The sequence below is a fragment of the Brachyistius frenatus genome, unplaced genomic scaffold (genome assembly GCF_029030835.1).
Source record: "Brachyistius frenatus isolate BFR_SWC_R1_liver_20210118 unplaced genomic scaffold, ASM2903083v1 Contig_11, whole genome shotgun sequence".
NCBI classification, from domain to species: domain Eukaryota; kingdom Metazoa; phylum Chordata; class Actinopteri; family Embiotocidae; genus Brachyistius; species Brachyistius frenatus.
Window position 1 is genome coordinate 2,067,917 of NW_027210610.1, and position 27,956 is coordinate 2,095,872.

General features: G+C 43.1%; 3 protein-coding genes across 6 annotated transcripts; 1 reads left to right on the top strand and 2 right to left on the bottom strand.

Annotated features, from left to right (window-relative positions):
• The first annotated feature begins 24 nt into the window (after window positions 1-24).
• Window positions 25-17,796, top strand: LOC138616864 (katanin-interacting protein). Of its 3 annotated transcripts, none has more exons than XM_069691437.1 (29): window positions 25-125; window positions 703-820; window positions 2,356-2,444; window positions 2,737-2,912; window positions 3,359-3,471; window positions 3,575-3,676; window positions 3,827-3,976; window positions 4,258-4,498; window positions 4,978-5,109; window positions 5,299-5,450; window positions 5,732-5,838; window positions 6,813-6,909; window positions 7,000-7,209; window positions 7,536-7,673; window positions 8,491-9,346; window positions 9,722-10,489; window positions 10,584-10,792; window positions 11,370-11,448; window positions 11,548-11,725; window positions 11,843-12,008; window positions 12,320-12,486; window positions 12,576-12,640; window positions 13,871-13,981; window positions 14,719-14,858; window positions 14,963-15,064; window positions 15,158-15,318; window positions 15,564-15,590; window positions 15,908-15,993; window positions 16,081-17,796. In XM_069691437.1, exons 2-29 carry the CDS (start codon window positions 809-811, stop codon window positions 16,131-16,133), a joined length of 4,887 nt encoding a protein of 1,628 aa, XP_069547538.1. In that variant the 5' UTR covers window positions 25-125; window positions 703-808; the 3' UTR covers window positions 16,134-17,796. The 3 variants fall into 3 exon arrangements, with proteins under 3 accessions (XP_069547538.1, XP_069547539.1, XP_069547540.1); XM_069691438.1 differs by having other exon boundaries at window positions 8,491-9,325; XM_069691439.1 differs by lacking the exon at window positions 15,564-15,590.
• A 92-nt stretch (window positions 17,797-17,888) lies between these two features.
• Window positions 17,889-19,265, bottom strand: cox6b1 (cytochrome c oxidase subunit 6B1). Its single transcript, XM_069691444.1, has 3 exons — window positions 19,124-19,265; window positions 18,720-18,820; window positions 17,889-18,133 (listed from the first exon to the last, which is right to left on the bottom strand). The coding sequence occupies exons 1-3, from the start codon at window positions 19,227-19,229 to the stop codon at window positions 18,080-18,082; spliced, it is 261 nt and encodes an 86-aa protein (XP_069547545.1). The 5' UTR covers window positions 19,230-19,265; the 3' UTR covers window positions 17,889-18,079.
• A 2,661-nt stretch (window positions 19,266-21,926) lies between these two features.
• On the bottom strand, window positions 21,927-27,917 carry fam234a (family with sequence similarity 234 member A). Of its 2 annotated transcripts, XR_011310626.1 has the most exons (13): window positions 27,825-27,917; window positions 26,826-27,127; window positions 26,633-26,743; window positions 26,347-26,529; window positions 25,890-26,014; window positions 25,605-25,737; window positions 25,043-25,175; window positions 24,809-24,952; window positions 24,187-24,268; window positions 23,948-24,100; window positions 23,756-23,858; window positions 23,331-23,605; window positions 21,927-22,175 (listed from the first exon to the last, which is right to left on the bottom strand). XR_011310626.1 is itself a non-coding variant. In XM_069691445.1 (12 exons), exons 2-12 carry the CDS (start codon window positions 27,094-27,096, stop codon window positions 23,397-23,399), a joined length of 1,647 nt encoding a protein of 548 aa, XP_069547546.1. In that variant the 5' UTR covers window positions 27,097-27,127; window positions 27,825-27,917; the 3' UTR covers window positions 21,927-23,396. The 2 variants fall into 2 exon arrangements, 1 of the variants encoding a protein (XP_069547546.1); XM_069691445.1 differs by having other exon boundaries at window positions 21,927-23,605.
• Between the last annotated feature and the right edge of the window lie 39 nt (window positions 27,918-27,956).

The following is a 27,956-nucleotide window of genomic DNA, read 5'->3' on the forward strand; positions in this document are numbered from 1 at the left end:
CTGCTCTCTCATTGGTTGACGAGCTCTCCTGGTTACCAACACAACGCACCGGGCACACGAGAAAACACAGAAAAACTCGTTAATTTCACACCTAATGGCCAATAAAGTACCGTTTTACCCTGACTGTAAGTATTTCTCTAATATGTATCGGACTCGGAGCAAAGTATGTCCGAGAGTATGAAAGCAATACCCAGTTGTTTTTTTGGTGTCTTTTCGTGTAAACTAGTTACATGCTAACTCGTTAGCCTTTCGGTTTGTTGTTATCGTCGGTGCTAGCTTCACGGAGCTGCCTGCAAACATCGCATCTGCCACTAATTTGTGCGACAAACCCGTTAATTCGTACTGGAAATTGGCAAAACGCCCTGAGGTTACCCGTAACGGCAACATCGCTGCCTCGTTTATAGCTGTTAAACGCGACCGCACATGCAAACTCCCTGCAGGGAAACTCCGGTTAACGTTCAGCTGTTTTTAAAAATGAGTTGTTGTTTTTTTTTCTCCGGAGAATCCGGTTAAACTAAAAAAATAATAATAATAATAATAAAAAAATATAAAAAAAACAGCAACGTCAACGAAACAGCTGCATTTTTGTTCTGCTGAATCGTCCGGCGGGTGTGGCGACATTTTAAACGAGCTGCATTCAAGGTAATTCGGGTTTCGTGTCACGGCTAACCTTGAGGTCCTCATCTGTGTCTCTCTCTGCAGCTGCGAGCAAACACGGCGCAGATTTAAAAGGTATGTTTGCGGAGTGATCGGTCCTCTTCAAAATATGGGATAGGGTCATGTGAGCAGCAGCATCTGCAGCCACACGATGGACAACGAGGTAGGATACGAGTTTTATGTAACGGCTCATGTACTCTTTGTTTCACATCATCTGTCATTTTACTTTGCTGTCAACACTTATATTTTCAGGACAGTAACCGCAATAATGCACGCCTTATTTTATTTTATTTTATTTATTTTACTGCGGTGTCTTTGCTGTCACTCTGTCACTAACAAGTATTTTCTATTCTTCCTTCAAATATCATCGCCTCTCTTCTGCTCCTGACACTTGACAGATGCTGTAGCCTAGTTGACTTGTAGAAACCGAGTAAGGAGCTTTATGGTTTCTTTGCTCGTCTTGCATGAAGATTTTCTAAAAAAAAAAAAAATGTAATGGCATGAGCTGTAGGTGACCCTGTTGTGCAGACGACTGATGCTCCCTCCCAAGACGCACTTCTGTTTAATCTGCTTTATTTACCACATCCAGCCCTTTTAAGCTTGAAGTAGGCGGACATTTGGTGTTTTAATAAGGGTGATTTTATTTTTTAGTGGAGAACAGCTGTGTTTGAATAATTGAAAAGCCCTTTGTTGGTTCCTTACTTTGGGATTTTGGTTGATGTTCCAGAAACACTTTTACATTTAAAAAAAATATTTTGGATTTTTGAGGTTTTCAGGTGTTAATCCATCATGCGGTTACATGACTTTTTAAGTGATCAGTCCAGACTTGTGACATCATGTATTGTCAATGCTATTGTGTTTGAAATGGCTGCGCTTTATATATTATGCAAAGACACATTGCTGTAGGATGTAATAGCTCTTGTTTCAGTTGCTTCTCAGCCACTGTTGTGCTCTCTTTAATGACTGCAGTGTAGGACCACCTTGTAAAGAAGAGCCTGAATTTGACAAATCATAAAAGTATTTGAGTTATTTCACAGGGATCTTGGCCCATGCTGAGTCAGTAGTGTCTCTCGGTTTATGCAGTATCTTTTGCTATGATCACTATTCTGCTGCTTCATCTCAAAATAGAGAGCCTGCAGGCCAGTAGTGTTTAGAAGTCTTTAGAGATTGATATCGTAGTGATTCTGAAATCACCACGAGACAGATAGTGTATTATTTAGCAGAGTTCATTTGAAAAATATTTTTCTCACTTTAGGCTGCACCGGGACTTAAACAATGTTGAGGTTTGCAGCAGTATTTTAATGCATTTTTATGGAATCTTTGAATCATGAGTTAGCTAAACAGGTACATTTGGCACTAAAGATCCCCCCAAAACTACAAGTTCCACTGACAGCGATTTGCCTAAATAATATATACTGTAAACTTAACAACATGACTCATTGCATGTCCTGTACTAAAGCTTTATTTATACGAGATTGGAGGAGCAAGCTGTTTGCATGAATGTTGTGATGCACAGATTAAAGTGGATGTTTTTGAATGTGAATACCTGTGCAAGAATAAGCTGTTGTGACTGTTTGTTTTTTCTCAGACAGCTGATGTAGGCTTTTCTGACTCTTCATTACGTATGTATGTATGTATGTGTGTGTGTGTGTGTGTGTGTGTGTGTGTGTGTGTTTACTGACGCGTGTGTACTTGAAGGGGAGTAAGACGTGCCAAGGAGAGAAGCTTGCCTCTGCTGTAGATGACACTCTGGATGAATATTTAATCACCCTCCAGCACAAAAACAGGTGAAGTGTGAGCACAGGCTGCTGTGGAGAGACAGATCAGGTTTCAGAGAGGAGATACATGACTTTCAGTGCTGCCTAATAGGAGCACTGATTGGTTTGGTTCCTTCCTTTCAGAGACAAGAAATTTGTCTTTGAGAGGTGGAAACAGGCAGTTTCGAATAGCTTGAGAATGTGTGATGTTTTTTTTTTTGCAAGTCCTCAATCTTTTTTTAGCCATGTCAAACCTTTGTTGCAGTTTGTTAAGTTTGGAATATGTTTTCAGAGGTAGTTATCCTTTGTATTTGCTCTTTAGGATCTCAAAGCGCCTTAAAGTGAAAGACCAAAGGGAGATTGAGTTGGAACAGCTTGAGCAAGGCTTTTCAATTTATCTTAACGGAGCCAATGCAGAAGCCACCAGGAAGCCGCCCAAAGGCTCCATCCGAAAGTCAGTCTCCTCTCCACCTGCTTGGAGGCCTGCACGTACAGCAGGTATGCTGCTGCTGCCGCCGGAAGAATACAAACCAACATTCAGAACTATATTTATATACAAGACCTCATTATATTTACCTCTGTTGTGCAGGGGGAAATTTGTTCTTTCTTGAGTATTCAGTAATATTTACTATAATATAATATTTACTAAAACCAAAGGTACCAATCTCATACCCGTATTCTTGTTGTTTCTATCATCCCTCGACGACCATATGGAGCACCAGCTAATAGCCACCACTCCTCAGCTTGTAGTTTGCATGGTATGATCCCATGCCCAGTCCCAGTGATTAAATGATAGTGACAGTTGTAGCTGGCAGACAATTTTTTACTTCTTCCTCTATGTACTGTGGGCCATCTGCGTATGTGACTATGTGTTCCTTCTCCTCTGAGGCAGTAATCTGCTGCACGCTGCTCATGTTCCTCTCTGTACTGTGACTCATCGGCAGATGTCTGTAGAAGCGCCCACCAGCTAACTGAAGAAAGTCATAATTTGGAGCAGACCAACAGGAAGAGGAGCCAAACTGCCCCAGGAAAGGTCCAGAGGAAGGAATGGGTGCAGGTGCGAGCCTCTTATTTCTAATCTCTCCTCACCTTTACATCAAAAATTTAAATTTTCTTCTAAAAGTACACGTTAACATTTTTCTTGTTTGCTATTCATACAGGATTCTGTTAAAATTCGAACCGAGGATGGACCAAGTTTGCAAATATCCCCAGAAAAGCGCTATTCGGAGGAGTTTGAGCCTTATGAAAGTGTAGACATGGAGGTAGAGTGAAGACATACTCTACTAAGCCTGTGTGTGTGGGTGTTTTATTTTTAGGGGAGGGGCTATGTGTCAGATGCAGCTGTCTGTACTACTTAGCATCTTTCTATCTCTGCCATTTCCCCCTTTATCCATATATTATGTTCCACACAGAGCTCCAGTCCATGCTTACGTCGCAGTCCCTGCTCCCCGAGGGAAAACTGCAAGGTATCACGCTCCTGCAGCTCCAGGCCTGAGAGCCAGGGAGGCCAAGCAAACCAGCAGCACAACGAGAAGGTTCTTCTCAACCTTGAGGAAGTGAAGGTGAGCAGATTAAAAAAATAAAATAAAAAAAAAGATATCTTTTTTTTAATTATTATTATTATTTCATGTCTTCCTGTCAGGAGGGCCTGAAATGTAGTAAATTATCTAAATTTGTTTCATGCTCCCGCCTGTTAATTTAAGACACTTTTCAGTGTAGTCCTACATATCAAGGGATTGCTTACTGTCAGCACACTTGTATGTGCATGTTTGTGCCTGTGAGTGCTCAGACTGATGAATATGGGCATGGATGCGTACATAAATGCTGACCTTTTGTAAGCTAGGTTTTACGTCGGAGCCTGGAGGTTAACATGCGACGGAGCAGCCGCGACTCAGCCGGGGAGGAGTCAGACGAGGAGTGGGTAGAGGAGCAGCTTGAGAGGGACGAGAGCACTGAGAGTCTGGATGAACTGGGGCTTCCTCTCTCCTCCTCCAAGTCCTCCTCCATCTCTCGGCCCAGTGCCTCTCACAGCCATTTTGACTCTGCAAACCTTATCGTCCTGGACTTTGGACCCTCACCTAAAGGTAGGCTCGTATGTAAATTTCTTATTGATTTTCAGGGTGAGTCAAGACTGCTTCCATTTCCTCTTTATTTGCTTCATCAGCACTGACATCAACTGTTACTAAACTATAACTCACCTCTGGCAAAATCCATCACATAACAATAACACTGTTGACTGTGTTTCTTGGTTGTTTGTATATAATATATATAGATATATACTCTACTGTATATACTGTGCATTTTATATTTTATATTTATATTTAATATTTTGTACTGCTATTTTACTGCTATTTTATTGCTTTTCTATTATTATATTATTATCTTATTGCTTCCTGTATGCTGCTGTAGCGAAGAAAAAAAATGTCCCCTCTGGGATTAATAAAGTAACTACCTAACCTAACCTAAATTATAGTCCTGACGTCCTGTGTTTGTCAACATGTGGGATGCAGATGAATAGATGCATCTATTCCTGATCTAAAAACATTTTTTTCTGTTATTCTAGGACGTAAGATTGAACGTTCTCTCTCTGCAAGAAGGAAAGAAAACTTTGACACCTTTATACCCACCAAACCTATGTTGGTGAAGAGCAAAACATTAGATAGGCCACCTTCAAAAGACAGCCGAGATGGTCAGAGTAAGTCTTTTACCATTTAAAAAATGTAGATGCTAAAGGTTCACATTTAAAACGTATGATCTGATAGTCTTGGTTTGCAAGCTCTAAAAATGTTCTATTTATTAATAGATACAAATCTGTGCACACACCGGTTGGAAAATGTGTCTCTAAGAGTTGGATGGATGCATAAATGTGGGTTTCTTGCTTAAGGGCCAAGGAGTCGTGTGGAAAGGCCGCTGTCAGCAGCCAGAAAGGCTTCTTTTGAGGAGCGAGACCCAGAGGAGCTTGCGTGCAGAGTGCGGCAGGCCATACAGAGAGAAAATCAGCCTGTGCAGAGTGCCGAGCTCTTCGGTCGCAACACGGTCTGCCTGACCCACACAACACTTCTCGCATATTCACTTGACTTAGGCTGTTGCTGAATACAACATGATTACTGTTAGCAATTGTTTTAATGTTGATCAAAAATACCTCCACAATTACGACCTGATTTCTCTTTTCCCTGTCCATCCGTAGTTCTACACATGTACTCTATGTGTTCTTTATTTGAATTCAGTCATATTTTTCTGGATTTGGCTAACATTTGAACCATGTACCAGAAGCTTATTTATCGCTGACTAATTTATTTTTCTTTCTCTTCATCCAGGCCAGGGGACATCAGTTGATGAATGGTTTAGTGCACCACAACACCCGTGGCAGAGATGAGAACAATGTCAGTCTGGCCATGCAGCACATCACACTCATGGGCCCCAGGTATTCTGACAGAAAATGACACTCACCCCCATCAGGAAGTCGATCTTTTGCAAATGCAATAATTAACGCAAATTCAAGCAAACTTTGCAATATTAGTAGGAGTTTGCAATTTTGTAAAATTCCTGCAATTTTTCCATAAAAATAGTGCTCAACAGAAGCTGTGCTGAGTGCATTACAGCACAAAGTCAGTCTTTCTAAACAAAACTTACTTTAATAATAAAAAAATAACTCCTCATTTACAGTCAGCAAAGCTCTACAACCTTCGCTCTCATCATCAAAACAAACCAAATGCTGGCTGATAGAAAAAAACATCAGTGACGAGGTTTATGGGAAATGTGGTCTTATCATGGGAATGACTAATATGGAAAATTTATTTTATACACACCTCCAGTTGTAAGATGTTGTTTTTGTGCATACCGTATGTGTTGAATTCATGTTATTGAAAAAGCATTTAAAGCACATATTTTTACACAGGATGTAGCCTTTGTGTTCTATATTTCAGTCCCAAATTCAAATATTTCTGTGATGGGCAGTGTGCTTTTTTTTATCGTGGGAAGTGATTGTGTATTACTCCTTATTAGGTGGTAGTTAAAAAATATTTTCCTTAATTCCTGCAATTTTACTGCAAAAAAAAAAAAAATCACTTAAAACTCCATAAATGACATCATTTTTGAGGAAAGCGTATGAAAATATAATTACAAAACAATTCTGTGAAATTGGACTGACTAACACGTACATTCTATCTTGAGAGGGATAGAATGATACCAGCGGTAATCCTGTTCATGCTTTACTGTTAAATCACATAGAAGTGTGTTTGAAACTGTCAATAGAAATGTATGGTTCAAACACCCGGTGACCTTGGAGAATTATTTATTGGTGTAGCTGCCTCAGTCTCAGCCATCGCTCGCCACTAACGTGAAGGTCGGGCCCAACAGACAAAGCAGATGAGCTGACGATGCCATCCTTCTGTTCAGGCAACAACAGAAGCTGCTGAAAGCCTTGGAGAAGCTGGAAGGTGGACCGAGCTACAACATTCCTCAGAGTGTCAAAACAGACTACAGCAAGCAGCTGGTGAGTCAGTAACACGTCTCGCAGATCATAATGAATAATCCTGACACTGCTGGGTGTGATACTCATTAATGCCTCGTGTTGCTGTTGCAGAGACAGCACTCCTCAGCAGAGGTCACCCCTGCATTGTATGTTACCATGGAGATCCTGTCCAACTGGGGGAACGCTTTGCAGGTCGGGCTGACGGAGTTGCAGTTCTTCTGCCCCAGAAACAAGAAGTTGTATGTGTCGCCTCACGACCTGGACATCAGGAACGCTGACTACCCCGGGAATCTGGGGGCGCTCGTCAACGGCAAGGCGAAGGTGGTGTCTCTGCTGCCTCAGCATCCTGTTTGAATGATACACAAATTGAATCTGAAATTATACAGTAAAAATGAGCAATCTGCATAAAATAGCTTCTTTTTTTTCTTCTTCTTCTTCTTCCATCACATTTAAATGTTTACTTTGGACAAACTTAAAAGTACTGTAAACATTTCTCACAGCACGCATTGTAACTCGTCATAGCAGCATAGGTGTAAAAATATCATTAATTATGACTCAGTCGGCCATGATAGCCGAGACAAACATGATGCAGCGATCATTAATGTTACTAACAAAACTGCACTTTTCTTATTCTCTTGGGTTAACAGACCACGAAAGAGCGCCACATGTGGACGTGTCCGTTCCATCCTCCCATCCAGCTCTACTTCATCATCAGGAACACAGAGCGCTCCCCAGACTTTGGAATATCTTGTATCAAAATCTGGAACTACAACAGGAACCTCAATGTATGTCTTTTTTTACTTTTGTTTATGTGTGACTGCAGTTTCTAAGAACTTGAATAGTGAAATAACAATTGTTAAGCACAACTGCAATCTGTTCCTCTGAACTTTTGATTTATCCCGCTGTCGAGCTCAGAGATCATTTTGTTTGTTGTGAGCTGATTAGATCCTGCATGCTTGTGTGTTGTCGTAATAATCGGGGGCGATTGTGTTGGTGTGGTTACGTCAGGGGTGCGGTGCTCTTTAAGCAGTAGCTGGCTGAGCTGCCAGTCAATCTGTCCAAATGTGGAACAGTGAGAGATTAACCCCAGAGGATTAGTGTAACACATGGGCCTCTGCCTCTCAGCCTCAGTGTTGTTTATAGAGGGGTACAAAGACCCTATCGCGTCTTTTCCTAGTTGACTACGAGCATCTAGAACTACTCGATGTTTATATTGGATCAGGAATAAGAGCCTGAACCTGTAAGGTAAGGAGCTGTTGGTGCGAAGCAGCATCGAGGCTGAGCTTGGTTTATAGTGGTTTACTGCCTCGAGGATCGAGCAGATTTGACTTGTTATCTGTGCTAGCACTAATGACTGCTAGCTAGTAGAGCTCTTTAAGAAACTGGTAAATTAATCAACAGCGTGTGTTCATGAAATTTCAGAAGTGATTAGCATTTTTGCACCTTTTGCTCCTTGGTTTGCTGCCTGTGTTGTTGTTCAAATTGGAATTATTTGGCTGTTTTGTAGCGTAGATTGGTGCTAAAAGTCAAATGCTTTGGAAAATGTTAAACCTAACTGTAAATTCAGTATGCTGGTAAATTGAAGCTCTGTTTCCTTTACAGGAGCTTTACATAGGTGCACGGAATATAAAGCTGTACCTCAACAGCACACTGGTGTTTGAAGGTGAGCTGGAGAAGGGCTGCGGCAACCAAGTCTTTGACTACAGCACCACCATTGATCTCCAGGATTTCCAAGTCTCAGACTCCTTGTTTTCCAGCCCTGTGTCTTCAGGACACAACCTGCGGGGTGCCAGCCCCCATCGCTATGAGGACAGGAAGGGTGGGGAGGGCAGCAGCACCCAGCGATACCAGAATTCGAATACACTGTCAGACACAGCAGGTCAGACAATGGTAGACATGCAGGATAAATCACATACACCGCTACCACCCATCACTCCTTCAGTTGGTGTTTCATCCTCCGCTCGTCGCTCCTCCACACAAAGAAACTCTTTTGACCTGTCTGCCTCAGAAGAGCCCCTCTTGCTGAGGCAGCAGTTGGAGCAGCAAGCACCCATGGAGCACACAGTCACCACCCAGCCAGCCTCCTCACGGGTTGCCCCGCAGTGGCTGCAGCCCCTGAACAGAGGTGCTCCAGAGGGCTGTGAGGGCAGCAGGGAGAGGCCCCGGTGGCTGGTGCCTCAGAGCTCTGCAGAGACCAAACCACCGTCTGCCTCGTCCTCTTCCATGCTCCCGGAGCTGCCGTGTAACCCAGGCCGGGTGTGCAGAGGGGGGGAGAGGACGATGAACGGTCAGTGGAAGGCTGACTCTTTGGACCTGAGCTGCGAACTGCTGGAGGAGCTCGGCGAGCCAAAGTCGGACAGGCCCATCAGTGGGCGAAGGAGCTCATTCAGAAACCCTGCAGTCACAGCCAGGCAGACAGAAGAGCAACACCTCAGAGGTACAGCACCTACAAACACTGGTAGGCAGCAATACCTCCTTCCACTGTCATGATACTGAAACCGAAAGGAAGACCATCATGGTTATTTTACCTTTACAGTTCAAATTTATAATACCAACCAATGTTCACAGCCCACCACACCTCTAAAAAAAATCTCGAAAATACATATAATGCATTTTGGAGAATAGCAGCAAATGTGAATGTATCTTTGGTTTGCTTACAAGAAAACTCCTTGGCTACATTTTTTTAATTTTAATTTCAGTCATCACGTTTATCATGACTTAGGGGTATTTATGTTTGTTCAATATTTGGTGATAAATGTAAAGACAGTTTACAATCATAAAAAGATGATCCTATTTCCTTTGCACTTCAAAGTCTACTGTTTGTTTTCTGCAGAGGAGCCGGTGTCTTTGGTGAGCGCCAGCAGGAGGCAGTCCAGCTCTCGGGCCCAGCTGCACAGCCAGCAGGATGACACCCTCATGGAGTCCTGGGACTCTCTCACGAAGTTCAACCAATGTCAGCGTGGACGCATCTCCAACATGGGGTTCGAGGGGGACATCTTTGATGAGTTCCTTCAGCGCCAGAGCCGTAGCCCACCCACAGTCCCAGTCAACCCCTCCGCAGCACCCAAGAGCCCACTGTCCTCCTTGTCCACTCCCGGGCCACTGTGTGAAAGACCCGAGGATGATCCATCCATGGAGCGGGAGGACGAGTTTGAGATCCCGGTGCTGCCACAGGGCCAAAGGCTGGTAATCAACATTCTGTCCACGTGGGGCGATCGGCACTATGTGGGTGTTAACGGCCTGGAGGTGTTCAGCTCTAGCGGAGAGCCTCTTAGACCTGCTCACATCAGCGCTGACCCTCCAGACATCAACATACTCCCAGCATACGGCAAAGACCCGCGTGTGGTCACCAACCTGATCGACGGCATCAATCGCACTCAGGACGACATGCATCTCTGGCTGGCCCCGTTCACCCCTGGTCGCAGCCACACCATCTTCCTTGACTTTGGAGCCGCCTACCAGGTGGCCATGATCCGTGTATGGAACTACAACAAGTCTCGCATCCACTCGTTCAGAGGGGTGAAAGAGGTTGAAATGCTGCTGGACGGAAGGTGCATCTTCAGGGGAGAGATTGCGAAGGCTTCTGGGAACCTGTCTGGAGGTATCTGACCACAACGAATGTCAAGGTTATTCGCTCCGTTCGTGTGTTACTTTTGACCAACTCTCCTTTTTTCTTCACTCTGTTGTCACTTCAGGGCTGGACCAGTTTGGGGACACTATCCTGTTCACCACTGATGACGAGATCCTGGAGGCCATGTCTCGTTATGATGAAACCTTCCTGAGTGAAGGCGAGGGTCCTGAGACGTTGGTGAACGAGGAGGAGCTGCAGAGACCACGCACCGCTGACGGAGAGGGAGAGGAAAGACCTTTCACACAGGCTGGTTTCAGAGAGGAAGACCTCACTGTAAGTGACCTCATCAGCAGAGGACAAGATTTTTTTCAATCACCAGAGTCAAATGCTTTTAAATTGACAGTGATAACTAGTTAAATTCAATTCATTTATCCACCAAACCACGTTACACAGCTTCATTTTGTCAGACAGAAGTGCTGAGTAAGGTCAGAATAACGGGCATTAAGAGTAAATTAGTCACACCTTTAACAGAACATTTTACAGGGTTCCCACGATTCAGGGAATTTCAGGTGATGTTAAAAAACTCTTTTCCAGAAGTCTTTTTGCATCTGTGTGTTCATCAAGGTGAACAGGCATAGTTGTGTGATCATAATTGTGCAGTTGGTTTAAACTGCAAACTTTTATACTGAAAACCCCTGTGAGCTTGCAAATTCATGGAAATTAAATAATGTGGTTGTTTCTTCTCAGCACAACAGCAGCCTGTTTCTCTGTTAAGTATAAGTTATAGAATTTCAGGGTTTTTTTAGTCCGTAAAAGTCAGGAAAAGGTCAGAGAATTTGACGTTTGGCTTGAAGTGGGAACCCCGAGTTTAATACTATTGTACTTTAAATCTGTTGTTATGTTTTCTCAGTTGAAACTTCAACTCAACCCTGCTGTGAGCCAATCTGAGGAGAACCTAGAGCATATTCCTGGGATGTACACTGGAAAGTGTGAGTACATTAATCACAACCTGTCATCACACATCTACTTGTTTGTTGTGTGTTTTGGATTCTTTTGGAAACGACAGTAACTGAGTCCCTTCATCACAGGCCTTAGACTGGAGCTGGTGTTGACTTGGGGCGACTCCCACTACATGGGCCTGACAGGGCTGGAGGTGGTGGGCAAGGATGGAGAGAGCTTACCTTTAGAGCTCAGTATGATGGCTGCTTCACCCAGGGACCTCAACGACCTACCTGAGTATGGACAGGACCTGCGCACACTTGATAAGTATGTCTGACACTACGTGTAATATGCCGGCCAATATCGCAATCAAATTCAAAGTCATAGATCAGATCAAAACTGTGTTTGGGGCAGTCTTCAGTGTCTACTTTCATCACAACTCAGACTTGTCGACGGTCACAACATCACCACTGACGACCAGCACATGTGGCTGATCCCTTTCTCCTATGGAGAGCCCCACATCATAAACATCACCTTCAGCAAGACCCAGACCATCGCCGGTCTCCGCATCTGGAACTACAACAAGTCTCCTGAGGACTCTTACAGAGGGGTGAGGCACTTTTCTGCTTGACTCAAACCATGTTTGTTATAATGGTGCAGTTCAAGAAAATAAAGTTTCCTTAAACTAGTGGTTATAAAATGTATAAAATATTGTGTGCAATAATTTGTGGAACAAACTATAGTAGAGCGTCAGTTCCTTTAGATGAAGGTGGAGATGAGTTGATGTTTTTGGACAAATGAGTGCAAGAAAAGCAACATGAATTAGTTATTGTGACAGTTTTTGTATTTCATAAGAAAGGCTCTAAATAGGAGACTCTATCCAACATATAAAACATACAAATCCCTGCATGTGTGTTTCAGGTGAAGGTAATGCATTTATTCATGGATGATGCGGCCATCTCCCCAACGGAGGGATTCCTCATCAGGAAAGGACCAGGCAATTGTCACTTTGACTTTGCCCAGGAGATCCTCTTTGTTGACTTCCTCCAGACGCCCACAGATAGCAAGAGTAATGAAGACAACCAAAGGTAGGAAGAGGACTTTGAATTTGCATAAACTGCCCCGTGTATGTAAAAATTGTGTTTGCCAATTTATAATTTTGTTGTTTCTAATTCAGAGGAAGCTCTAAGAAACAAGAACAGGCCAGCATGGACTATGAAGCTCCCATCATGCCTTGTGGGTGTATCCTTTCAGACACCGGTTTAGTGCACGCGTATGGTTTGTAGAGCTGTGTTTATTGCTCCTGTCTGCGCCATCAGCTCAGAAGTAATCATGTACAGATTGGATTTGAGTTGAGGCATCACTGAATTATCAGCATCGGTTTCTTTGGTAACCACATGGGCTTGCACATGCTCACAAACAGATTTTTTTTTTTTTTTAAAAGGCAGAAGCAAAACAACAGGCTGGAGGAAAAATGGAGATGTGTCATGTCAGATCGATGCATAGTACTACTGAGTCTGTCAAAGGCTTCCACATACCAGACGATATAAGTAACAGATTTGGTTGATACTTTGATCATGTTAGTGCAGCCATGTTTAATGTTACTGTAATAGTTTGCTAACAAGTTAATGAAGCTGTGATTAGGCATTGCGTCAGACTGCGAATGTATTTATACTCACAAGCCAATGTTCTCACAAACAAGATAATGTCCCTCCTTTCAAACTGAGCCAGGGAACCCCTCAGGGCTCGCTGCTGTCACCACTTCTTTTAGCACTCTTCCTGGAACCATTAGTTATCGCTTTTTGGAATAATATTTATACAATTGGAGCTAAGGCCGGTCAGCATTCAAGTGAATGATGTATTACTTGTGGCCAGTAACCTAGAAACTGTAGTACCAGATATCTGCTTTAGTGACTGTGACACTAGTGTTTTATTTTTAGATGAGCATAACTTTATCAGGAAGGATCAACTTACTAGAAATGATTAGTGTACAAATGTATGCAGTTTGCCAAACTGTTTGTTTTTTATTTGTTTCATTTTGGTCAGAACAAGAGAAACAATGTAGGTGAAAGAGCTGTATGTTTTGTATCTGTCCAAAAAGCCAATTAAAAAAAAGAAGCCCCTCCTTTATATTGTAGTCTTCTACACCTGAAAAAACTCAGTTGAATACACACATTTTCAACTAAATCTGAACATTATATACTTTATAAAGTAGAATTTATGGCTGAGCTGTTGTGTTGAATTGCTATAGGTTGTGCAGGTGTGTTTAATAACACGGTGAACCACTCCAGCAATGTTCTATCCATCCATTATCTACACCTGCTTTATCCTCGACAGCAGTCACTCCAAAACTGTGGTATGACAACAAAGGCTAACATGGTAGAAATGATTTTAGGCAGCCAATTCAGAGCCTCTGTAGCATGGTGTGCGAATTGAAATTGTCGCGTATATTCTTTGACCTTCGTCCGCCAGTCATCTTTCAGCTGCAGCTGTTGACGAGTTGGGGAGACCCGTACTACATCGGTCTCAACGGCCTGGAGTTTTACAACCAGAACCACGAGAAGATCAGTCTCAGTGACAACAGTATCCTTTCTTATGAGCCAATCAAACTTCATGCATCCATCCTCTCAAACCTCACCTCGCTTCACTCACTGAAAGATATGATCTTTGACTTCATATGTGGTCAGGTGGTTGCCTGGTTAACAATTTATGGTGTAAATCAGTTTAGATTACAAAAAAAAAAAAAATCTCAAATTATTAATATTTTCCTTTTATTTTCAGCGATATCTACAGTGGGGCTGTGAATATTGTGTTCTGGTGTCACACCGACTAATCAATGAGAAATGCCATAATCATCAGGGTGATTAAATAACCGAGAAATACAGAGGAAGGCATGTTGATCATTTTTTTTCAATGTCATGTCAGTGTGGATAAAATTTATTGGATAAAGTTGCACTAAATTATATTTTCAGTTTTTGGGACTTTTCATTTGATTGATTTTTTTTTTATTTTTTTTTTTCAAAACAGTAGTGCATACATTTTTACTGGTATGGCCTAATTGAACTTATAATTAGTATTATTTGTATATGTGCTTTTTCTTACTATTACAATTGAAAATGTTTACACCAAAAACCAATGTAGCTTAAGAATTCTGTTTCCATAACATAGCTATGAGAAAAAGTTTCTATGACTAATCATTCCTATTCTTGTTCAAAGAAAGGAGGCAGATATGGAAAGAACAAGCAGCTGTTGAAGGAGTGTTAATGTAGGAACATTAATAAACACCTGCTCCCGTTAGTCCTCAACATAATGTCTCCCAGACATCGCAGCTTTTCCGGACAGCGTGAATGTCCTGGACAGTGTGAGTGGTGATGTAAGGACTCCAGACAAATTAATAGATGGAGTCAACAGCACCCACGATGGAAGACATATGTGGTTAGCCCCGGTGCTACCTGGACTGGTGAGGAAGTGTGTGTGTGAGAGCGAGTGGCCACACTGCAGGCAGTCAACAGATTCACGTCAGAGTTTGCAGCTGAACTGAGTTCATTGCTTCTTTCCGTTTAGGTGAACCGTGTGTACGTCATCTTTGATCAGCCAGTGACCGTGTCCATGATCAAGTTGTGGAACTACTCGAAGACACCTCAGAGAGGAGTGAAAGAGTTCGGGGTGAGCGTCTCTTGTCTGTTGTCAGTATACCTATCACTCTTTTTTTTTTAATATTTTACATTTGGGCTTCACGTCTCTTGTGTGTGCGTGCAGCTGCTGGTGGATGACCTCCTGGTGTATAACGGCATCTTGGACAACGTCGGCTACATGTCACGAGGTATCCTGCCTACCTGTGACCCGGTGGTGCCCTACCACACCATCCTGTTTACAGATAATGTCTACATCGCGCACCGTGAGAGGAACACTGTCATCAGGTACTCGGGCTTTTAAAGATGTGGGCATGAATGGCTGCTTGCTTACATTGCTAAATGCACATTTTCATTATCTATAAAGTGTCACGTGTTTGGTTTTTTTTAGACAGGAACTGGCATGTGAATTTTGTCCATTCTTGTGAATTGACAATCCATAATAGACAAATACATTGATTGACACAGTGAGTTAGGTTAGACCTCTCTGCCTCAGTGACTCTTGAACAGAGTTGTACTCTTCTCCACTTCAGCCCCCGCGGCAGCAGACACCACCAACAGTGAGTAACAGAGCCCTGAAAGCCCCGTGTCAGCACCCCCTTGTGGTCACTCCCTGTATTGACGATTCCTCCGGTGCCCACAAATGTCCATCAGCCATCCCACGCCCTTCTCACCACACGCTTGACCTGTGATGCCTCAGTCCCTCCTCTCTCCCTTCCTCTCGAGATCCATTTTGGGCCTTTAAGGCCTGGGCCTGCTGGCTTCAAGCTTTTATCGACCCTCCATTTTGTGTTTAGTTCCCCTTTTTTCCAGTTCCCCACAGCTGCAACAGATTTACTGAAATCTGCTTTGTGGTTCTTTTCTCATTGTGTTGCAGCAATTATGTGGAGGATCAGGACGTGAAGATGACAAACGAGAATCAGATAGTTCATCACAACAAGAAGAAGCAGACAGCAGATCCAGGTGAGTCGGAGAAACAGTTTTTAGGTGCAGGTTTTCAGCAGTTTGAAAAAGTCCAAGTAAACACTTGTTTGTTCTCCCTTCATTCAGCTCTCCGGCCTAAAACCTGCATGACTGATGGTCACGGAAAGAGGAGGTACTGAGTGATGAGCAGACAGACGTGGATTCAGTTTTGTGTACAAAGAGGGCAGATCTGCGAGGGCAGGACCCACTGCTGACTGTTTCATTACACAACCTCCTTCACATTAAGTCCTGAAGCAGCCAGCCGGCAATGATTTGTAAGGTCATCGTGACAGTCCACGCTGAAGAAGACAAAACTCGGATACTGGGCTTGCACACACTCGCACACACACACACACACACACACACACACACACACAGACACACAGGATTCCACTTTATGGTTGGATTACTTCCCCCTTTCCTTTGCTGTGAAAACACACCCACAGACACGCTATCCTGAACATGTACTGTATCGTTGCCCCCGGTTGTCCCTCCTACAGTGCCAGGAGAAACCTGAGGCTGCATTTTAATCAGCCCCGATTATTGTGCCTATTACTCAACACTATATCTGTGGCTGCTACTTGTGACCTTCGTGCTGCATATTCCAATGCTGCTTGTGGCATGTAAATACAGAAAGCTCCACGGCCACGTGAACACACTCTCACGTCAGGATGTGGCCGGTGCTGCGTCGGATTTTATTCACCGACGAGCTTCGACGATCAGCTCTCCGCCTGATAGGTATGAAAACCGACTAACTCTCCCACCAGTGCACCTTCCAGTCGTAATGCTATGCAGCCACTATCTTTTATCTATTCATCATTTATATCGGTCGGCTAAAACCTTTTAAAGCCTAACGCTTTTACTTGGGGAGGTGCTTTCACTTTCTGAAGATTTATATCAATGACTAATGTGATAATTGAAGAAGTCCAGATTTTTGTACATTTCAGCGTGAATAAAAATGATAACTGAAGCTGCACTAAGCTTCACCATAACTCTAACAAACATCGATTTGGCCTCACAAAATTCGGTCCGTATATCTTTTCTGCTCGGCATCAGGTAGAAAAAGCTTGTTTGCAATCCAAGTGACCTTCATGGAAGTTGCTTTGTACATGAGGTCGATTTTTGGAGGCAAACATTTCCCGAGCCAGTGAAGCAGTTTTAGTCATTTGGATGCAAATAGGAACCATTTTAGACATTGAAAGGCAACTTCTAATATGCAAATACTATAAACTTACCTCAAATTGAGCAGAGTGGTGTTTTAAAAGGGATAAATATGGTTCTACCTTCACTATAATACTTAGTAGTCGGTGTTGTACTTTTCTTTCATTCGATATTCACTGTACTGACTTGTTGCATGGGAAAGTCTCTTCAAAAGTAGCCGTTATCTTAAAAATACTTTTGTTTTGGAGCAGTTTTTATTGCTACATTGGAGCCCCAGTATAAACTATTTCACACTCCTTACAGCAGGGAGTAATTGTATATGAAATGCAGTTTTATGTATTTAATTTCAGGATGTCCAATAGCAACAAAAGTCATTACCCTGTTATCTTAGTACTGCTCTGTGCGGTGGTGGCAATTATTGCATGTGACATTTAGTGTTTTGAAATATTTATTTTTCTAATCTTGATTACACATGTATATTTGATGTAGGCTTATTTCAATGAAAATAAATAATAATAAAAAAATGTTTATCTTCAATCAGTTTTCTGGAAAATATCAGCTTGTTTTTGTTGTTTTGTAGTTAAGAGTGGAGAAAATCTCCATTTTAGACCTCCATGTCCTCATTTGATCTCACACCCTTCCGAAAATAAGACAACAAAAGGTATCTATTAATATTCTCTGGCAGGATGAACAGTATGCCATCAAAAGAAAAACAAAATAGCAGACAACTGAGCTCCATAAATATATCCTGAGATATTTTAATGCAGAATCTGCTGTACATTTCATGGTATTTGTAAGGAATAACCATTCAGTTTCAGTGTGCTCCTACAGAGCACAGAGTGTTAGCAGTGGAAAGGTGGTGACAGAGCCATTGAGCTGAAAAGATTCAATCTTTTGCAGACCAACAGCCTTGGAGGTGGCAGTCTCAGATTTTGCCCGGAAACGTCCCCTCCTCTCTCTGGTCGTCCCATTTCTGGACCTGAGGGGGAAAAAAAAAAAATCCAGAAGAAAATAAATATTCACTTTTTAATTAATCTATTTGCCGGCATGTCATGAAAAAACATTTTCAAGCCTCAAAATGTAATTACTTTTTCCTAATCAGTGATGTTAGCTTAACTCGATTGTCAAACACCTTTGACAAAAGTGACTTCATTGGATGGGTGACAGAGGAAACTCCACTCCACCTGCTGCCCTCTGATGTACAAATTTAAACACAAGGAAGCATCTGGGGGAAGTGGTAACGACCTCTGACTTTCAAAAGTCAAGGTTTAAAAAATGTGGAAGATCTTCGATTGAAAAGTAACTCAACGTAAGTTTGTGTATTTTCACTCGGCTGAGTTTAATCAGGGAATCTTCACTCTAATTTCTAGGTTTCCATGTTTGGATTCTCCGTACTGAGCAGAGAGTCACAGGCAGGGATATGAGGTACGATAAAGTTGTTTGACCCCTGCTAAACAAACTCCGCCCACTAACAGCAATTATTCAACTTTTTTGTCCTTTTTTTTTTTTTTGGAGGCAAAGTTTGTCTCATTAAAAAAAGCTTCAACGATATTAAAACCATTTACCCATGACATGGGGCAGAGTGATTTGTAGACCCTCTTGTACCAATCGCAAGGGGCGTTGTCAATCCCTTTAGCATCCAGAGCTTTCTGGCAGCGGTGGTAATCTATTAATAGAGAGACAACAACAACAATGAACATCAAACAATGCCAGTGGCCCTCATGAAATGTCCAACTGCATTACCTCCAACCCGGAGGTCGACAAAACACCTTAAATGAGCTCTGTTACTTTTATAATGATCATGAATACAGCATTAAATAAAGGTAGAATTGGGTAATATATTTTATAGTATTATAATGCCTGTATCACGGTATTTTTTTTTGTTTTTTGGTCTTAATTGGTTGTTAAATGGGTCATCTGGAAAATGGAGCAACAGGTCTGCTGCTTTGAACATGAGGTGTACTCGTACCCAGGTAGTTGGACCAGCAGTTCCTGGTCTGGTTCTGGTTGGGGAATCTGGCGTCAAAGGGAGCAGTGCGATAGTTCTCAAGTTTGGCTTTAATGTCATCAGCCATTTTCACCTCTGTCAAGAGAAGATCATCAGTGGAGACTGGAGGATGCAAAAGAAAAAGGTCTTCTCCGTTACCCGCGCTCGTTTTAAACAGACACACGTATTACGTGACCGACAGAAACACACCTGAAGGATAGTTGTAGTTTTAACCCGCGCAGTTTTGTAAGGATAGCCTTTTTTTTTATTACGGAGCATGCGCACTGACAAGCGGCTCAGCGGAGGATTATTTTGGGGAACATTTTCGGGGTGCTGCATGCGGCACCTGAAGGTTGTTTCTAGAAATGTGGCGTTTTCATCAAATCCTCCTTTCACAGAGCAAATCCACAGCATAACACAAGACTTGTAGATGAAGTAAGGGAAAGGTATCAAATAAACACTTCACATTGGATAGTGTACCCCAAAAATGCGCAAACTAGAGGACAAATAGGTGATAAACAATACTGGGCAGACATTAATAACGTCCGTCTATCAGGCCTTTACAAGCATTTCCTCCAGACAGCCCAGTTTCTCTTTTTCACAAATACAGATAATCCTCCTTTTATTCCATTTGATCAAGGTGATTAATTCCTACATCTATAAATAGATGGGGGGGAAAAAAAACGACATGCGAGAAGCTTTCCCATTTTCAGACGCGGAAGCGGAGCCTCTTTTGATAGAACTATTTTACACAATATATCCGCAGCCTGTAAAACACACGTGGCGGCTCTGTGTAAATGTGTCCGAGGAGAAATGGTTTCAGAAAAAAAAATTACACAAAAATTACAAAAAAAAAATTCAAGAACATGCAGGTAAACGTTACCTTTCGTCGCGGTTTGTAGCTCGAGCTCAAAGTGACTTCACACCACCAGGTGAAAGTATGTCGCTCCTCTGATAAGGAGTGCGCGCGTGCGCTGCGGCGCGGAGATACTGCAGCCGTGCAGCACAATCATAAGGGTATGGCGGACGCAGGTCACATTGAAACGACACGCCTAGAAGTGCCCCCACATGTCTGGTTAAAGTGGGGAATGCGTGAGGAGGAGGAGGAGGAGGAGGAGGTCTGCGGGATGAACTGAAACTGCCGCAAGAGCAGCTTGGCATTTTTCTTTTTTTTTTCTGTTTCATTTTATGCGGCGCGCAAATATGTTTGCTGTCCTCATTTTGCGGAAGTGTGTCTTGTTTTTGTTAATCATTAATAGACGTGTGCACTGTTAAGAGTATCAGAGGGGGGGGATGGGTTTGAGTTGTAGTCTGTATTGAAAAGGCTTCTTCCCCCCCTCCCCCTCCCCTCCATTCGTGGGCTTCGTGTCCACGTGTGTGGCTGGCAAAGGCTCTTACCAGGAACTCACTGTCGAGGAATTACCGCGGTCGGTGCGGAGGGCGGAAGAGCAGCAGCAGCTCCAGTGTTTACGTGATCTGTCATGTCTAATTATACGGGGGAACAGAAGAGTGCGGTGCTTTTTAGGGTTTCGTCTAACTTTGGGAGCACGGATCCCTGACGTGAACATGTTAAAGTGGTCTGCGTTGCTTAAAATGAAGTGAACCATCGATAGTGCAGAGACGCGTCCGTCCAGTAGTCCTCGTCGTGAACCCGCAACGTGCTGCCTGTGCGCCTCGACACCCTTCCCTTCTCCCCTTCCCTCCTCCAGCCTCATCTCCTTTTCCTTGTGCACTTTTTCTTTTTTCTTTTTTTTTTTCTAAAATATTGCGTATTGGTGGGAGAAAAGATCCGATGATTTCCCTCCTTGTGCGGGCTCTGTAACTAGACCCGGGAGGGCAGGAGTCTGTCGTGCGTCATAGTGAATGTATGACGCACTGTAAACTGAACCGCACAGCCCCTGATACGTGACTGACTTCCATACATCCATGGACTGTCAGGCGGAACTGTGCATGGCTGTTGTATTCTGGGTCTGCAATACGCAACAGGGCAGCAGGAGGTCTGCTTCTCTATTTATTTGGCCACAAACGCTGTTTTTTGTTGTTGTTGTTTTGTTTGTTTGTTTGTTTACGGATTAATGTTGTTTTGTAAAAACAAAGCTGATGATGAAATTAGGTTTTAAAGAAATTGTCATTTTGTCAATCATTTTTAGATTAATTATTTTTTTTCATAGTTTTTGTTTTATTAAGTTTATGGTACTTGTTAAAGAAAAATACATGAAAACTAATCGAAATTAGTTCTTCCCCTCTTAAATACAATCCCCCCCCCCCCCCCCCCTGATGTCCACTGGGGAATACAGGAAAAAGAAGGCGATGCACTTGTTTCACCATTGTTTAGCTGTATTTATGCGAGATAAAACAAAAGCCTTTATTTTAAAAATGTTTAATCTTACTCGAATCCAAACACCTCATTACAAGTCAGAAAGAAAAGGCCCCGTTCCACCGGTTCAATATATTCATGTTCAGCAGAAACAAGAACCTCATTTTCAAAGGAGCTGTACACCCGCAAGTGCCACACAACAATAACTCAATCTGAGACTGAACCTTTGAAACTAAATCGAGAGGTTTAGTTAGAGTGCATTAAAAAAAAAAACGTAAAAAGTTACAGCATCTTGGATTAAGTAACGTACATGTACAGTATTTCTTGATTGTCAACAACAGTACCTACAAGACTACCTGATCGATTATTTCACAAACAGGATACGTAACAAAAAACTGCACTTATTGTATACCTTAAAGGTTGGCGGGGGTCTCTGTTGTATCTCAAGTTTGTTTGTTTTACTACCCAAACTAAACGTGCCCTATCACTGTGCAACCATTCCTTTAAGGCTACAAGTACTTCGAAATACTCAGGAACTAACACCTGCGGTGGCATGCGCCTGCTCCCTTTAAAGCACAGGGTGGCATAAAGTTGCATAGATCCAAATAATAATCCAGCCTCTGCCATTGAAAAAAAATAGCTTTGCATCGTATGAAAGTGCGAGAAACAATAACAGCATGGCAGATTTGAAGGATTCATCAGCAGGAGAACAGCGATCTGTGCGGAGAGATTGTCAGTTAACAGCAGCTCTTTGGACAAAAGATAAATTCAAACTTATGATAGCATAAATGCAGTCAAGTCTCAAGATGGATAATGCCCACTTTGTACAATGAAGATTAAAGGAGCAGTGTGTAGGATTTAGTGGCATCCAGTTGTGAGGTTGCAGATTACAACCACCCTGTTCTCTCAGGAGTGAAGGAGAATCTAAAGTGGCCACAAAAAAAACACAGAAAACATCCTCTTTGGAGGCGGTGTTTTGTTTGTCCTTTCTGGGCTACTGCAGAAAGATGGTGGTGCAACATGGTGTGCTCTGTGGAAAACGACCCGCTCCCTGTGTAGATATGAGGGTCTCTTTTAGAGCTAATGAAAACAGAGTAGCTGTGTCTCAAATCCCTGGTACACTCACATATAGTACTCTTACATATCAGTACTCTTACTTGTGTAGTACTTGAATTTCGACAGGGTAGTGCTGTCTGAAATCACACACGGCTGTTCTGCATCTATTGGAAGCCGTAGCATTTGAATGCATCGCCTGCCAACATATCTGCCAGTTTTTATTATTTTACCCTGAATTGAATGTGTTTTTGGGCCCTCCGTTTCACACAAACAACAAACCCGCTGATGCCTACTGTCCAACGGCAGTATGGTGGTACTTCGTGAAAAATAAACACTTTTGTGTGGTGTTCTGCAACAACTGCAGCTTCCTCAGATGCGGCAGTTTGAAAGTACTGGAGGTCAGTGGTCCCTCCCTTTCTGCTATGTAGAACATAGCGGTGAACTGTCGAGTGTGAAAAGTGTCCGTCATTTTCATTTGTGGACCGCATAAGCGCATCATCCGGGGACCTATAGTGCAGCGCATGTTTATATACTTGACAGTCTGATCACACGTATGCACTCAAAATGAGTGAGTGAGTGTTAGTATCCAAGTACATAATTTGAGACACAGCAAATGATTCTTAGTTTCAGGTGATCATCATATATCTATCTATCATATTCTATTTCTGCCAATAGATCTCCCTAAATCCTCCACACTAAACCTTTTATGGAAGAACTCAAAGAAACCTCAACCCAGTCAACCCAAAAGTCCTTGAAAAACATAAAGGAATTTCTTTGGTTGTCAGCAGTTGGGAAAGTCTTATCTACAGTACATACTTTGGTTTTGAAAGTCAACAAACAGCGGTGCCAGCGTGGTTTTTGACTCTGAGGAGTTGGTCCGCTTCAGACTTTGCTGAAGCGGAGTCGGTTGAAGGCCTCTTTGATGTCCTCGTTGGTCTCTGAACCGCCGTCGCCGACACGGAGCACTTTGCTGTAAGGGACGTACTGCTTCAGCTTCTGCTTGCTGAGGACCACAGTGCCTTCGGCTCCCGCCGTCACAGGACCTGTCAGCATGATGTAGGCGGCATGGCGTCCAAGCTCCATCAGAGTGGCTGAGATTAAAAAAATAAAAAAAAAAGTCACCAAAAAAACTGACCCCCGAGTTTTCTCATCCCAAAACAAGTCAGTCACATGTTGTTGTCGTTAAACATACTGGTAAAATAGTTTTCTTTGAACAAAGTAAATGCAAGATCAAATTGCACCTTTAAATGTTATGATGTGGTCCATGCCGCTGGTGGACTCCAGGAGAACTTTCGGATAGAGAGGAAGCATCATGTAAGAACGTCGGTCGTTAACTAACGGTGCCTGGAAGAAAACATTTGAGCAGTTACATTTTTGAGTTTTAACCCTTGAGAAATTTAAAATGCGTGTTTTCATAAAGGCCGTGTACTTACAGAAGAGTTGGACTCCGAGGGCATCACGCCCCAAAACATGAACACCGAGAAGGTGTTGGTGGTGTGAATTGAGGTGGGTCTCTGTGAATTAGCGCTGGCCAAAAGGTTGACTTCCCACAGCACGCCACCAGACACCCCATCCAGAATTACGATCTGCAGACACGACGGAGCGCGAGACATTTAATGTGCGATTCTGACCCATCACTGCGTGACGGAAGTGGGGTCTGGAAAATACCTGCCTGCTTTGTGTTGTTGCCAATGTCCTCCTCAACCACAACTTCGAGGAAACCGTCTTTGTTGAAGTGACCGAAGGAGGGCTCGCTGAAGGATAGAGGAAACGATTTATTTGACCCAATTTGATGTGCTCTATCAAAACAAATGTGATCCAGTATTATCTTTAGAGCTTTTACAGGGTTGTCGATCAATACAAACCGTGAAAAATACCTTGAGTGATTAATTGCTGATATTTTTTCCTGTTAGTTATTTTGTCTATAAAATCTCAGATAATTGTGGAGAATATCGTATACAGAAGCCCCAGGTGACATATTCAGATGTTTTTTTTCCAAACAAAAACCCAAAACTAAACAATATTCAGACGACTGCCGTAGAAGACCAGCAAATATTCACATTTAAGGAGCCAGAACTGGTACATTTTGGTCATTTTTGCTGAAAATATAAGCAGCTTAAGTGATCAATTATTAAAATATTTGCCAATTTATTTTCTATTGATCAATTAACTAACTTATCATTTGAACTCTAGGTCATTTGTAGCACTGAGCTGTATAACCAGCAGAGAGGCAGAAATGCGAGAATGCATTTTTTTTTTTTTATATATATCTAAAACTTAACACATGGGTTTACCTGAGGACCGAGCTGGTGTTGAATCTCCACAGCAGCTGCATTTTTTTCCCATCGACTAACGCCACCTGCGTCTCAGTCACAACCAGCAGGTTGGAGGATTCATCTGCTTCCTCTGTTCGGAGCACTTGCCTCACCGCTTTGGACCTGCAATGTCGAAACAGATATTAGCCGCAGGCTAAAATCACAATGACAACAAGCTGTTTGGTTGAAGTGAAGTTGATGTCGGCTGCTTACTCGTAGATCGGTACAAGTCCAGATGTGGCGCTGGCATTTTTCTCCCAGTATTCGTCCTTCGCGAGGCCCTTCTCCAGCCCCGCTTTAGCCTTGGCAGCAATCCTCCACAGTGCCAGTCCATACACGCCAGTGTCTGTGAGCGAATACACACTTAACTCACTGCTACCATCAGGTGCGGCGCATCCAAGCGTACGCGTGTACAGCAGTTGTACCCGCACGCGTAACTGGTTTACTTTTCGTTCTGCCGGTATCAGCGCCGGGAAACCGCAACCGAAGCAACCGCAGCATCAGTGCTTCTTAAAGCTGACAGGATGGAAGAACTGACCTTTCCAAAAAGTTCTAAGATTTAAATTAGGTGATGAAACATGATGTGTCTTTGTAAAAGTAATTTATTAAACTATGCCGTAACAACATTAAGATCACAAGACAATTCTAGATCCTGACACTTGTTCCTACTTTGACAAGAGTGACGGACTCGTCAATAAAGACAACTGGCAAGACTTTACTGCAGATATGTAGTGTCCTGCTGTCGTGGTCTTAGCTGAGATACTCGGATACCAACCTTTTTGAAGTAGTACGTAGCACGATTTTTCAAGAGTACAGTGGAGAAGATGATTGGCTGTCTCTGTGGAATCAAGAACCACCGTAGAACCAATCTGGACACCTGTTTTCCCTGAGAGCAATACGAGCTGAGTCTGCAGAAAGGGACATTGAAATTCTGTGAATTCTATTTTTCGGCAGTAGAGTCACAATATAACTTCATAGCTGGGCTGAAAGATTAAAACGTAAGGAGATAAATGTCATTCAAGTAAATTTCTACAAGATAAATAAGGTCACGGGGATGTACCTGCGTGTTGTCAGATGCCACCAGAGCCATATCGTTGACCGTGTCCCCATCCAGATCTGGGACACTAAGAACAGGCAATGTGCTGTGCGGACCAGTAGGCTGAGGCTGCTGCCAAATCACGTTACCTGACAACAAACACAGGAACACAGCATTCAGTCTGACGGAGCTTTTAAATTACAGCTTTCTCATTACTACAACTTGTCTTTAGTCTTCACAATGCTGAGACATTTTTATATTCATCGAAAGAATATCAAATCAAAATTGACAAATAGACTTAAAGTGTTCTCTGTTTTAATGTGTTGAAATAGATTATTTATTTTCAATGTATAAACTTAAAGTTCTGATGCTAAGACTTAATAGACTTGTAGAAATGTGCATATCATATGTCATAAAATACATATTCAAATGTTATGTAGTGCATAGTACATAATGCAGAGACGTGCATTGAGTCTCTAACCAGTGTGTTTGTCAACAGCTGTGAGTCTGTCAGCATGGGACAGCAGACAGTCCCAGGTTCTGCCGGTTTCTTTTTCCAGACCACACTGGGCCCAGTGGAAGTCGGGCTCCAGCGGACTCTCCCACAGGGTCTCTCCGTCTGTGCCGTCCACGGCTGACACAAAGAGACACGGCGAGGGCAGACCTGGAAAACACACGGAGTTCATCTGAATCCCACGAAACAAACGTGAACAAACCGCCTCCTGTTTCCCCCGAATTAAATGTGAAAAAGAAAAACACGTTATTACCTGCATCGGCACAGGATTTGTTCTGGGTGCCTCCGGCGCTTTTGAGGACAAACAGGACGTCCATCACCTTGTCGTTGTTTGCATGTTCAATAGCTAAAAAGTCGTAGGTTGCTGTGGAGAATTTGGAGTGATTGACAATTAGCCTCACATTTAAGACATGAACAAGAGGTGAAAAGCGCACAGTTGTACACACCTGCTTCATAGAAAGTCCTGTTCCAGGTAACGAGATACTGCGGTCTCACAGGACAGGGGATGATGAAGGAGAAGGCAAACACGATGATGAGGCAGAGGAGCAAGGACAGGAAGAAGACTGCAGTTCGCCAGTGGGTCAGTTTGGTGAATCCCAACCCTTCCTTGCAGCTCTTCTTCCTCAGCTCTGTTGCAGATGGTGCAGTTCCTGCCTCTGCTCCATCTTCTCCCCTCTTCAGGGGGTCGCCCTCAGTGGGATGGTCTGCGGTCTCCATGGTTGCCTCAATGCATCACTGTGACGCGGATCTATGTGACAGGAGGAAGGAATTTACTGCAAATACTTGCCTTTTGATGCGTTGCACTTCAGAGTGGACACTCCCCGTGGGGAGTGGATTACAAGTCTGCATGTGTCAAAGTAGCCGCAGACACACAGATATAACACATGAAAACAATACTGGGGGGAGGGAGGGGAGAGGAGGGAGATGGGGGGGGGGGGGGGCAGGAGCTATTTCTGCTGCATCAACCTTTGTTTCTATTCACACGCGCCAGCAATGACTCCAGAGATTTCTCAGCGCAAAAATAACAAACCCGTAATAAACAACCGGACAGCGCGCTCCCTGCTTATTTGTTCCAGAAGCGCATTACTGTGGAAACGTGAAGAAGTTACCTGGAAACAGCAAACGGATCAAAATGAACAACAAATCGCGGCAACGCGCCGCGTCATGTTTGCTCTGTAAACCCGATTGAAAACGTTCAATCCGCCCGGTTTGGTGTCGGGACAGCCCGCAATGTGAACACGATTGGGTCAGAAAAGTTTGAACATCTGCTGAGGTCAGTTCGCCAACTTCTTGAGCAAAGACCAACCACGCGAGAATAAGACTGAGCGTGACGTTGGCACCGAAAACAACAAAACAACAAAAGACCCAACAGTCGTGTTGAGGTGGATATTTTAATCAGCACCGGGAGAGGAAAAAAAATAAAATAAAAAAGAAGTTGTTCTTACTTTAAGTCTCGACTGTCGTTTCTTCCGGTCGCTGGTGTGGCTAACAGCATGAAGCAGGCCTGACGCACACCGACATGAACTACCTGTCAGGCTTCGCTGCGTAAACAAATCACAGGCGAGCCCACCGCGGCC